At 44.5% G+C, this 13,360-nt stretch overlaps 1 protein-coding gene across 7 annotated transcripts in view; it reads right to left on the bottom strand.

Annotated features, from left to right (window-relative positions):
• LRCH3 (leucine rich repeats and calponin homology domain containing 3) overlaps window positions 1–10,702 on the bottom strand; it is an 83,123-nt gene extending 72,421 nt beyond the window's left edge. For all 7 annotated transcript variants that reach the window (XM_060274287.1, XM_060274289.1, XM_060274291.1 and 4 more), the window contains exon 1: window positions 10,395–10,702. In XM_060274287.1, the coding sequence (XP_060130270.1) occupies window positions 10,395–10,617 (223 nt within the window). In that variant the 5' untranslated portion in view covers window positions 10,618–10,702. The remainder of the gene's footprint in view (window positions 1–10,394) is intronic.
• Between the last annotated feature and the right edge of the window lie 2,658 nt (window positions 10,703–13,360).

Below are 13,360 nucleotides of genomic sequence, written 5' to 3'. Positions count from 1 at the left end.
TACTCAGAAATGTAATTTAGTTGCACAAGCTTGATTTAAAATTCTGGCTGACTTTACTGATTTATTTTTTACAATCGTTTTATATTATTTTATGTGTTATCACTTAAGAGGTCTTCCAAAGCAAGGTATAAGTGATTCTAAAAATAAAATAAAGGCTAGAAACATTTCCCAAAGAGAGTAGCCTTGTTTGATATGAAGATCAATTTCAGAGCCAGTGTGAAGGATAAAGGAGTTGGATGTGGAACAAATACCTGCCAAGCTATCAACCTGCGAAGTATGAAAACAGGGCCATTTCTAGTAAATCATGACGGAAGACACAGATCCACCAAAACTGCCTTTTTCCATATGGGCCTAACTGGAACCTGAGATCATCTTATGAGGTCCAGAGGGTGGCAACACAAGAACAGGTCTTCTCTGCAGTGACTCCCCATCTGTGGAATCTGGCGCCTTCATTATACACCTTTAGGTGCCAAGCAAAAACATTCCTTTTTAACCAGTCCTTTGGTTGATCTGATTTACATCCTATGCCTTTTTAAAATGTGGGTTTTTGGGGGGGATATTGGCTCGTTCTTTTTATTTTTATTAGGTATTTTGTCATTTTATATCTTGATTTTATTCTAATAATAACCATAGTCTTATTTTCAACTACATGGTTAGGATAAGAAAGGTTAATCTATCTGTGACACAGCAGCTGAGACAAAAAAGGATATCCTCAAGTTAATTGTTAAGTATTTAACCTTACAGGGCTATGTTATGACATATTTTGAAAACAATCATGTTTACTGTTGGTAACCAAGTGGTAAAAGGAATGTAACCACAATTTAATTTAATTTATCTTATGGTAAGGCAGCACAGGGTCTTGACTCCCTGAACCTGCACAGGTTAACAGCACTGTGTGACTGTCTAGCCACAACCTTGCTGTGAATCCACTCATCCATGGGTCAGTGAAGGCTGTATTTGCCTTGGAAATACAGGGAACAACACTGAACACATGGTTCTAATGAACTAAGATCTTTTTACTTTTAGAACATTACTAAGATTATTTATTTTCTATATTTATCATCCAACTTTCCTCCAACAAGCTCAGGGCAGCATCCATAGCTCTTCCCACTTCATTTCATCTTCCCAATAACCCTGTGAAATAGGTTAGGCTGAAAGCACAGCGACTGGAGGGTGGAGGAAAAACTAAGACAAATAACCTGATATGAGAAATCAGCAAAGAGTCCAGGGGGTGGGGAGAGAGACATTGGAGATCACCTAGTTCAACCTTCCCGCACAAAATAGAATGTAACCAATAGATGCCATCCAGCCTCTGCTTTAATATCTCTGGAGAAGGTAAAGGGGAATGATAAAGGACCCTGGGCAGCTAATTTGACTATGGGGTGAGGCCCTCATCTCCACTTAGTTTCAGGCCAAAGGGAGACGGCATTTGTCTGCAGTCAGCTTTTCCGGGACATGTGGCCAGAATGACTAAACCACTTCTGGCATAAAGGGAGCGCATGGAAATGCCATTTACCTTCCCATCATAGTGGTACCTATTTATCTACTCGCGTGAACTGCTATGCTGGCAGGCGCTGGGACAGAGCAATGGGAGGAAAGCCCACCAGCTCTGCAGGAAGTCTGCTCCTTTACTGAGCTGCTCTTGCTGTTAACGATGTTTCTCCTAATGTTGAGCCAAAATCTGCTTCCCTGCAAATACCATCTTATCACAACCAGATGATCATAAACAATGATTAAAAGCTTAGAAAATAAAGCTGTGCATACAGCTGCTTTCTTGCAGTCAGGAAAACTGTAGAACAGGGTCATTCCAGGACCTTGGTACTGTACTATCCACTTTTACAACCTTACAGTGGCAGTAGCAGTAAACAGCTACTATAGATTCCATGAAAGGTCCATGTATGCAACATACTTTGTTCCACATTTGTTAACTCGCAATGCAGCTGAATGGCTATATTCTACCCCCACTGTCAGATGCAGTATGACATTGAGCATCAGTTGTTGAGGAACAAGGTGGGGACAGTGCTGTTGCACTCAGGTCCTAGAATAAAATACTGGATAAGATGGGACTTGGACCTGGTCCAGCAAGCCTCTTCTTATGTTCTTAGAGCTTCTCTGTCTGAAGGCAATTCTTCCTTCACACAAGTGGCCACATGAACAACAATTTTACAAAAATGATCTATAGCCCAGTATAACTGCTTTGAGCTGTCTAAAGGGTTTCAAAGCAGATACATGTTTTAAGTAAGGCCTGCATTCTGGCTTCATCCAATGGAGGCAACTATGCAACACTTCATTCACTACAATATGTTGAATCCTGCATTTCTGCTACTGCATGCTGTGTACTATACAGACCCAACAAGGTTTCAATCTACAATGGGATATTTATTTATTTATTTATTTAGATTGAGGCTAGGGATTGACAAGGAAGAAGTAAAAATGAGGGTAAGAGGCTTAAATGTAAACTGACAGGAATAGAATTACAGTATGAGACATTTTTGCATGGAAAGACATTAGATTAACCGTTGTTTTAGGTAAGTGTCTGATGACATTCAGACCATCTATTTATTGATTTAAATCTAACTAAACGTTAGATTTAATCTAACTAAACGTTAGACAGCATCTTAAAAAGCAGAGACATCACCTTGCCAACAAAGGTCCGTATAGTTAAAGCTATGGTTTTCCCAGTAGTGATGTATGGAAGTGAGAGCTGGACCATAAAGAAGGCTGATCGCCGAAGAATTGATGCTTTTGAATTATGGTGCTGGAGGAGACTCTTGAGAGTCCCATGGACTGCAAGAAGATCAAACCTATCCATTCTTAAGGAAATCATCCCTGAGTGCTCACTGGAAGGACAGATCCTGAAGCTGAGGCTCCAATACTTTGGCCACCTCATGAGAAGAGAAGACTCCTTGGAAAAGACCCTGATGTTGGGAAAGATGGAGGGCACAAGGAGAAGGGGATGACAAAGAGCAAGATGGTTGGACAGTGTTCTTGAAGCCACCAACGTGAGTCTGAGCAAACTGCAGGAGGCAGTGGAAGACAGGAGTGCCTAGCGTGCTCTGGTCCATGGGGTCACGAAGAGTCGGACACGACTAAATGACTAAACAACAGCAACAAACGTCTCTCAACACTATTTCCAAATAAGCTTTTTAAAAGGAGCAGATGCCACTGCTAACTATTGTTCCTTATATTTTACTGCATCTTAAGGGCTTATTTACATTTTATATTTCTGCTCAGGAAAGGTTCATTTCATTAAATGTGCCCCCTTAGTTTTATCCCCACTGTCAGTATTTATTTATTTATTTATTTATTTATTTATTTATTTATTTATGTATTGCGCTCCAATATTGCAAAACCCTCAAAAAGTTGGAACAAGACCTTTTTCTTCATACAGAATAATATTCTGCTTCAGATCTATACAGTATAAACATCTGACATACATTGTTATCAGCCCTTTGCATCACTTTAGGTAGAACTTCACAGCTCTGGCTTTCTAATAGGAGGGTGTAAGGGGCAAAAACTGGTGAAAGGATCTTCTCAAAGGTGCTAAATAAAAGCTGTTTCCAGCCTTACTTCACACTGGGCATCACTAATGACAGCTGACATTTTAAATATGGAGAAGGGATTGGGGTGAGTATGTAACATTATTGCCTGTTCGAAACAGCATGGAGAATGAAAAACATAAGCAATTATTGATTATGAAGGGATGAGAACAGACAGGAATGGATTTTAAACTGTACTGCATTGTGCTGTGAACCACAAGTGCTAAACCACAGCTGAGCATCTTAAGAAAGCAGAATAACAGAAGTCAGACAGTCTGCATCTCCAGCCTAAATACAGCAAGTTTACTTTTAAGCAAGCATGCTCAGGGCTTACAGCTGTAGGCTCATTTAATTTGTTTCTAAGCTTCTGAGGCCATGTGCCACATTTCCATTTTGAAACTGCGGTAGTCATTAAGAGCATGAGCTATGAACCGGAAAGTCCCCAGATCAAATCACAGCTCAGCCAGCTCAACTCACTAGGTGGCCTTAGGCAAGCTACTCTCTCTCAGCTTCACCCCTCATCAGTAATAGGGGAATAATATTTCTAGCCCAACCGACTAGGTTGATGGCATTACTGAGAATGTATCCGAGCACTTGGGGGAAAGCAGGACTGTTGGTTTTTATCCGAAGAAATATGATTTGTAGTACTTTAAAAACAGTATTACATTTCTCAAATATTATTTTTAGCCAGGTTTTAAAAAACCCCTTAAAAACCAAGTATACCACAACAAATATATGATTGGTTCTACTATCTTCACAATGTCTGCAGTATTCTTAACATGAAAAGATGTAGTACAGCATTCCAGCTGAGGAAATCTAGTCTGTACGCCCTATTATTCACATCTTACACCCTACTATTCACAACTTAATGCTGACCCATCCCAAGATCACTCTGCAGGTCCACAGACAGACTTTTGAACCAATGCCCCAGAGGTTTCACATCCAGAAATCTTTCAACTTAAGTAATATTTTTTCTGCTAGCAAACCTGTTTCAAACCACACAAATTTTTGCAAAAAGTTGTATCAGAATCAAAAGTTTGCAGCCACAGATGGTAACATCTGAATTCATCTAACAATGGAGAGCAAGACATTTCACGATGGTGACTCATAGTATTTGTATTTATAATAAACACTTCTAGACATAGTCACATGTCAAATAATACAAAATAAACACTGTACTTCCATTCACTGAATTCCCCCCCCCCCAAAAAAAACTTTCTTGGCTATTTGACTATGCATCTGGGTTCATTTGCATTCTGTTTATCCCACATAGTCCAGTTTGACAGCTTGCTCTCATTTAGACAGACCTGTAAATACTTAATCTACTTTGAATTATTCTACCCATCCTAAATACAGGCTGCCACAATTGGGCTCCATTTGCTTGTGTAAGCGTACTATGAAATTGGCAGTTACCAGGCCGTCAAGCCCATATTTAGAGTGGAATATTCAACTGTACAATGAACAAATACACATTCATGCAACAGCATTTTTTGCAGAGTGAAAGAGATCCTACCCAGTCCCCAGGCTCCAACTCTTCACTACTCCACGATAAAAAACTGTTCTGCTTTTTCCATTCCTTACAGATCCCTGGGTCTAGCTCTACCAGTGCCCACCCTAGATGCCACCCTCGAAATGCTGCCATCTATTCTCCAGCAGGTTCTCCCAGGCTACAGGGGCCCATGAAATACCCTCTTAAGTCAGGGTAGGGGGAGAAGAGGGAAGAGTTCCAGATGGTGGACTATTCCACTGTGGGGGTTTTCCTGTTCCTTGGGGACTCCCTAATTCTCCAGTGATCAAGACCCTTATTCAGCAACACCCATTATGCTTTCAAAATTATTTTGAATCATTTCAATTTGTGGAGGAGGGAGTGGCAGTTGTACACCACATTTCACACTCATACGGTAGAAAAGAAGGAAACTTTAGTCCTCAGCTGAATCAAAGCCTTCGTGTCTGCAACTGCTCATATTAATCATTTGTTAGCTAAATCTCTCCTTCTCCCCTTGATCAAGTTTAGATTGTTAAGGGTCCTTGGGGCAGGGACCTGCCATTTGTTCCTCTCTCTCAGTACATATAACCAAACTGATGGTGCTATGTTGCCATCCTGGGGGTCCCTTTGAACAGAAAGGCAGGTTAGAACAGCTGTCACATGGAAGAAGAAACAAACTTGTTTTTTCCTGCCCTGCTGGAGGGTAGGATTCGAACAAATGGCTTCAGGTTACCAGAAAGGAGATTCTGATACAGCACCAGGAAAATCTTTCTGACAGTAAAAGCCATTTGACAGTGGGACGGTCTCCCTTGGGAGGTTGAGGACTCTCCTTCCTTGGAGGTTTTTAAGCAGAGGTTGGATGGCCACCTGTCATATATGATCTAGCTGAGATTCCTGCATTGCAGGGGGTTGGACTAGATGACCCTTGGGATTCCTTCCAACTCTACAATTCTATGATTCTAAGTGTTTTTAATAAATCTAATATCTAAGCTACACAAATATTTTCCCCATTCTATGTTTGCAGGATCATTTTCTCATTTTCTGTGATCCCAGAAGGATAATATTTCATAAATAACACCACATAATACATTCAACACCACTTTTGCATCCAGTGCAGGTGGTTTATAATATACAAATGCTTGTATTACAGATACAAAATACACACATAAGCATCTTACAACTTATGCATATTTACTCAGAGATCAGTCTACTGACTTCAAATGAGGCTTACTCCCCAGTAAGTGTTTTGAGGACTGCAATCATAACAACACCTATCTGAAATTAACCTCAATACTGGTAACTGCATATAGGCTAACACAGCGTTTCTCAACCGCTGTTCCGCGGCACACTAGTGTGCCGCGAGACGCTGGCTGGTGTGCCGCGACGTGCGGCGACGAGAAGGGCGATTTGCATTGTCACGTGCCTGGCGGCCGCTAATAATCAACACTAACCCACCGGAAAGCAGTATTTCTCCTCCTCTTTCCCAAGGCTCAGTGCAAACGAGCCTGACGGCCGCCAATACACAACATTAACCCGCCGGAAAGCAATATTTGGCAAGTGTTTCTTACAGTCATAATTATAATATAGGGCGGCACAGAGTTAATTTTTTTAACTTTTTTAATGGTGGTGTGCCTCGTGATTTTTTTCACGGAACAAGTGTGCCGTGGCCCCAAAAAGGTTGAGAAACACTGGGCTAACATACCAGGAGATATTAATAAAAGATCAAGGCGAAATAAAACTGAAATCATATGAGGAGATAAAAGAGTTGTGTACCAGATGGTTACAAAATAACAAATCTTTTAAAGGAAGATAAGAAGGTTGGTTTTGAACAAGGAATCTCGAAGTGGCAAAATGAATTGTTACAGCCAGATAAAAAGGCTATATCAAGACTTTATAAACTATTATTGGAATGGGAATTGAAGGAGGAGGTGATAAAGGAAGAAACAATCAAGTGGTCATAGGACTTGGGCAAAACAATCTACTTAGAAAGATGGGGAAAACTATGGAGTCAAGCTATAAATTTTACAGCTTGGTATGCAATAAGGGAGAAGTCATGGAAATTCGCAGAAGGAACTGCCAACACCAGAAACCCCAAGTGGGGAAAGTGCCCAGATGCTAGCAACCATCATTGGTCGGAATCGGGTGGCAAAGTTGGGAAGATTCCCCCCTAGCACTAGTGCAGGGGATGGGGGGTCTCCGCACAGGCCCTGCGCTCCTCTCTCTCTCTCTCTCTCTCTCCTGGGCCGAGAGCCTCGCCCTTTTGAGGAGGTGGGCTTCCTCCCATGAGACTTTGGGGAGCTGGGGGTGGTGGTGGTTCCCTTTTCGAAAGGGCTTCAGTTTAACGACTGGCAGGGCAACGGCGGATCCCGCGCCGCCCAAGAAGGAAGAGGCGCGACAGAGAAAGAAAGGCCAGCGCAATAAGGGAGAATATTATGAAGATGGGATACCGGTGGTATGTTACACCTGTGAAGTTAGCAAAGATTAATAAAAAATATTCAAATCTATGTTGGAGATGCAAAGAGGAGGTAGGCACACTATACCACATGTGGTGGGCCTGTAAGATAAGTAAACAATTTTGGATTAAAATTCATGAAGAATTGAAAAAAATATTTAAAATAACAATTTATAAAAAACCAGACGCTTATTTGTTGGGGTTGGTAACAGAGGATATTCCCAAGGGAAAAAAAGAACATATTTCTTTATGGAGCAGCAGCAGCAAGGATACTGGTGGCAAGGCATTAGAAAACAGGATTAATACCAGAAATACTGGAATGGAGATCTAAGTTGTATGAGTATATGGCAATGGCAAAATTAACAACAATAATAAGGGGGGGGGCTCTATTCAAAAACTTAAGGAAGAATGGGAAATTGTAGAAGTGTATATGGCAAAATATGGAAAGGAAAATTAAATAAGTGTGAACAGAAACGAGTAATACTCGCAAGGAGAAAAATGTAAAATACTGTAGAAAGAAAAATTACATTAATTATAAAACATATAACACAACAGAAAAATTTAAACATAAGATTAAAGGAGATTGTACATGGGTGAGGGAAGTTACGAGAGGGAGGGGGAGGGAGGTTAAGAAGGGGAGGAGGGAAAGGGAGGGTGGGAAAGGGTCAGGTTATTATAAAGTGGCAGGTTTATTTTGATTTTCATTTATTGCCGACTGTATATTATATTGTGGAACATTCTGTTTATTATACTCTGGAACATTTTGGAATATTTTAGAAGACTGTGTAAGATTATTAAAACTGCAATTAAAAAACATTAAAAAATACTGGTAAATGCATTTATTTGCAAACATCCCAATTCATGCAAACTGGCATGAAACAATTCACACATTTTTTGTGGAATAGCAAGACAATGTTTACTTAGAAGTAAGTCCCAGTGAGAGCAATTGGGCATACTCCCCAGTAAATGGGGTTAGGGTTCTAGGAGCCTTACCAGGGTGGTCTACAGGTATGGCTGTGCATTTTGACCAGCACTACGAAGCATCCTTGGCTCTTGGGGCTCACCAACACAGACACACACACAACCCAACTAGGAAGGAAGGAAGGAAGGAAGGAAGGAAGGAAGGAAGGAAGGAAGGAAGGAAGGAAGGCAGCCTTCGCCTTGCTCCCACACTTTGGTTAGAGTTACAAAGCAGCCTTTCTGGCATCATTGTTAGGGGGGTCGGATGAAGACCTGGGAGGCCAGGGTTCAAATCTCTACTCAGTGATGAAGTTCAATGAGTGACCTTAGGTGCTAGTCACTCTCAAGATTTTTGTGAGGATAAAATGGGGAAGGGGAGAACTCTATACACCACACTGAGCTCCTAGGAAGAATCATAGAATTGTAGGATTGGAAAGGACCTCAAGGGGCATCTAGTCCAACCCCATGCAATACCGCTAAATATTCCCTGGCAAATGACCATCCAACCTCTGTTTAAAAACTTCTGGTGAAACAGAACCCAGCACCTTCCAAGAGAGTCCCTTCTACTGTCGAACAGCTCTCACAGTCAGAAAGTCCTTCCTAATGTTTTTGCTCCATGTTCCATGTGACCCCTTCAGATACTTGAAGATGGCTATCATATGTCCTCTCTGTCTACTCTTCCTCAGGCTAAACATACTCAACTCCCTTAACCGTTCTTACAAGGCTTGGTTTCCAGACCCTTGATCATCTTGGTCACCTTCCTATGCACATGTTGCAGCTTGTCAACAACCTTCTTAAATTGTGGTGGCCAGAACTGGACACGTTACTTCAGGTGGGGTCTGACCGAGGCAGAATAGAGAAGGACTACAACTTCCCTTGATCTGGACACTGTAACTTCTGTGGATGCAGCCTAGAATCACATTAGCTTTTTTGGCTGCTGCGTCACACTGGAAAGAAAGGATAGAAAAACTGAGAGAGCCAGTGTGTTGCAGTAGTTAAGGAGTGTCAGACTAGGACCTGGGAGAGACCAGGGTTCAAATGCCCACTTGGCCATGAAGCTCACTGGATGGCCTTGGGTGCCAGCCAGCCACTGCCTCTCTCTGCCCAATCCACCCCCACTGGGTTGTTGTGGAGGTTAAGTGAAGAGGCGGGGAGGGGGAAAACAATACACACTTGCCCTTGAGCCATAGAATCATAGACTTCTAAAGTTGGAAGGGACCCCGAGGATCATCTAGTCCAGCCCCCTGCAATGCAGGAATCTTTTGCCCAACATGGAACTCAAACCCACAATCCTGAGATTAAGAATCATAGAATTGTAGAGTTGTAAGGGACGCAATGGCCATCTAGTCCAACCCCCCTGCAATGCAGGAATCTTTTGCCCAATGTGGGGCTCAAACCAATGACCCTGACTCCCGACTGACCTATCATGAAACCCACAGAGGAAAAATATGGGATATATTTGTACCGGCGGATCTTAATCTGTGGTGCAGAGAACAGGTGGAGCCAAATCCAGAATAGCCAACGACGCATGGAACGAAGACCTGGGTTCGAGTCCCGTCCCCCCACTCAGCCATGAAGCTCAGTGACTGTGACAGGGGGGGAAGGGGCAGGGGCAGGCGCTGCCTCTCTCAGCCTAGCCCACCTCATAGGGGTGTTGTGGAGATGGAGGGAGGGAGGGTGGGGAGAGGAAACCTTGTATACTCACCGTCGGATTAAAAGGCGGGCTATGAACGCTACCAACGAAACACTTCAGCCAATAAAATAAATAAGTGCCGGGGCGCAAAGAGGGCAATTTCGCCCATCGCCCGTGGAGGCGTCCCTCTTGCCCCCCCCAACACTGAGTGGTGGGGGCCACCCCTTGCCCTCCTTCCGCCCCCAGAGGCGCTTGGGGACTCCTCCTCCAATATATTCGGGGGCGCAGCCCTCCCTCTCCCCCCCCCCGTTTCCCTCTGCTCACCGGCCTGCGTGGTGTCGCTGAGGTCGTGACTGGCGGCGCTGCCCCGCGGGTAGTCCCTCAGCTTCCTGCCGCTCAGGCTGAGGGCGCCGCTGGCCGCCGCCTCCTCCAGCGCCCGCTCCAACGAGCGCGTCCACGACGACGGGCCCGCCGAAGAGGCAGCAGCGCCGCCGCCGCCGCCGCCAGGGCAGCCCCCCGAATTCAGGCCCCCTCCTCCTCCCGGCATGTGCGCCCCGGAGACCCCGCCGGAGCAGCTGCTGCTTCCTCCGCCCGCGCCGCCGCCGCCCTCCGACGCCGCCGCCAGCACCGCGGCCGCCATTTCCCCCACCCCCCGCACTCTCCTCCCTCAGGAGCCCCGCCAAACTGCGCATGCTCCGCAGAAGCCGCCGGCCGGGGAAAGGGAGGGGAGGCGGGCCAGGCGGAGAGGGCGGAAGCGCGCGCTCAGGACGACACGGAAGGGAAACGCGCCTGCGCGGAGGAAGGATCCGGGCGGGGCAAAAAATAAATTTAAAAAAGGTCTGCGACTGCAGGGAAAGAGGCGAGGCGAGTGACAAGGGCTTCTTCGGAGTTAGACCCGAACCTGTACGGTTTTTCTTTCTTTCTGCTGAACTACAACTCCCGTCATGCCGCGCTGGGGCTGATGGTAGTTGGAGTCCCACAAGCTCATTTTTCTGGCTTTAAGTTATTTTAAGCAGTTTTTGTACTGAGTTGCTGTAAACCTACCCAGGACCTTGGAGTGATGATAGATAGATAGTTTATTGTACTAGCCAAAGGCCATGGCAATTCCATGCAATCACAAAATGAGTTAAGTAAATAAAAAGATCTACAGGTTGCCCACGCCTGACGCACCTTTTAGCCCCCATGAGCGAAGTGGTGTATTATTTTGAACAGTGCAAATAGTTGTGTCCTTTGGGGGTTTTTATGTGTGTGTGTCTATTGTTCATTTATTGCGATGCATAAAATATTGTTTATTTTTGTAATCCATCTTTTCTCCCTTTGGAGCTCAAACAACAAAAATAAAATTAGTCATGTTGTTGTTTAGTTGTCTAGTCGTGCCCGACTCTTCGTGACCCCATGGACCAGAGCACGCCAGGCACTCCTGTCTTCCACTGCCTCCCGCAGTTTGGTCAAACTCATGTTCGTAGCTTCGAGAACACTGTCCAACCATCTCATCCTCTGTCGTCCCCTTCTCCTAGTGCCCTCCATCTTTCCCAACATCAGGGTCTTTTCCAGGGAGTCTTCTCTTCTCATGAGGTGGCCAAAGTATTGGAGCCTCAGCTTCAGGATCTGTCCTTCCAGTGAGCACTCAGGACTGATTTCCTTCAGAATGGAGATGTTTGATCTTCTTGCAGTCCATGGGACTCTCAAAAGTCTCCTCCAGCACCATAATTCAAAAGCATCCATTCTTCGGCGATCAGCCTTCTTTATTAGTCATACCCACCAATAATTAAAATAACCACCAATAATTAAAATGCCTAAAGCAAAAACAAAAAAATCCAAATGCAACAGGCAATAATATTGGAACTTTAAAGAATTCCTTATTTTCAATTATACCCCAGGGCAAACAAGTGCATCTTTGATCAAAGACGGAACCTGGTCAATGGGGAAGTCCAAGCAAACTTCCCCAGTGAGGGAATCACCAAATGGGGCACCACCACCAAGAAAGCCCTACTTTGCATGAACTATGCCCATCAGTGGCACTACAAAGAGGACCTCCCCACTGACCTCAAAGCGCAGGCCGACAGTTGAGGGGAATATATTAAAAAGCTGCAGATATTCCAACCCTGACAGCCTTATCCAGAAAACTATCTACAGTTGGTGAATAAAAAGCCTTGCAATCATAAGGCTTATTATCACTCAACCTGAGTGGTGTAAAATATGACAAGAATGGCACAGCTGCATCCCTTTGCATTACTAGGGTCAGCAGGATTTAATTGAATAAGGGGGCAATCCTATGGCAGGATCTGCCAGGATGAGCAGCTTAGGATGCAGATCTCTGGCTGCATTAAGCCCCCAACCTTCACTCTGCTGAAAATACTCCTGCATACTGTAACTTGCTCAGGAGGTCCGAGTGGTCAGACCAGAGAATCCCTAAACCCATTCATCTTAATCAAGTGACTTGTGCACATCATTGTTTTCAAGACTTGCTTTCCCTCTGTGAAGGTCAAGCAGCGCAGCAGCAGCCTACCTTATTGCATTTGAATGTCACCCTCCAACCGGGATTCAACTCTGCATTAGCTTTGATAAAGCAAGAACTGTATGATCTCCCCCCCCCCAAAAGGCCTAAACCTTTTGGCTCACCCCTTCACAACCTGTTCACCTTGTCCCTTAGCCTTTTCTCATGATGATCCTTCTTGGTTAGCTGTTCATTTTGGGAATTTGCATGCGGTTCAAACATCAAAGGGCTTTTCTCACTGGTCAGGCTTAAAATGTGCTGCCTTCTCAATTGCTTTGGGTAGAGATGCTGGTGTTCCTCTCTCCATTAAGGTTTGCCTTTGCAATAACCAGGAGGTGGGAACATGTTATTTTGCAGATTATTACCCCTTTAAAGACCCAACCACCAGTAAGGTACCTCCACTTTCTGAGGCAGCAATGCTTTCGACTACCACTTGCTGGGAACTGCTGAAGGGGAGAGTTCTGTTGCACTTCGAGTTCTGGCTTGGGGGCTTTTTACAGGCATCTGGTTTGGCCACTGTGAGGGTGTGGGGCTAGATGGGCCGTTGGCCTAACCCAGCAGGGCTTTCCTAGATCAAGGGAAGTAATAGTACCACTGTATTCTGCTCTGGTCAGACCTCACCTGGAGTACTGTGTCCAGTTCTGGGCACCACAGTTCAAGGATACAGACAAGCTGGAACGTGTCCAGAAGAGGGCAACCAAAATGGTCAAAGGCTTGGAAACAATGCCTTATGAGGAACGGCTTAGGGAGTTGGGCATGTTTAGCCTGGGGAAGAGAAGGTTAAGGGGTGATA

This window comes from Zootoca vivipara, chromosome 5 (genome assembly GCF_963506605.1).
Source record: "Zootoca vivipara chromosome 5, rZooViv1.1, whole genome shotgun sequence".
NCBI lineage: Eukaryota > Metazoa > Chordata > Lepidosauria > Squamata > Lacertidae > Zootoca > Zootoca vivipara.
This window is presented reverse-complemented; position numbering and strand designations above follow the sequence as displayed.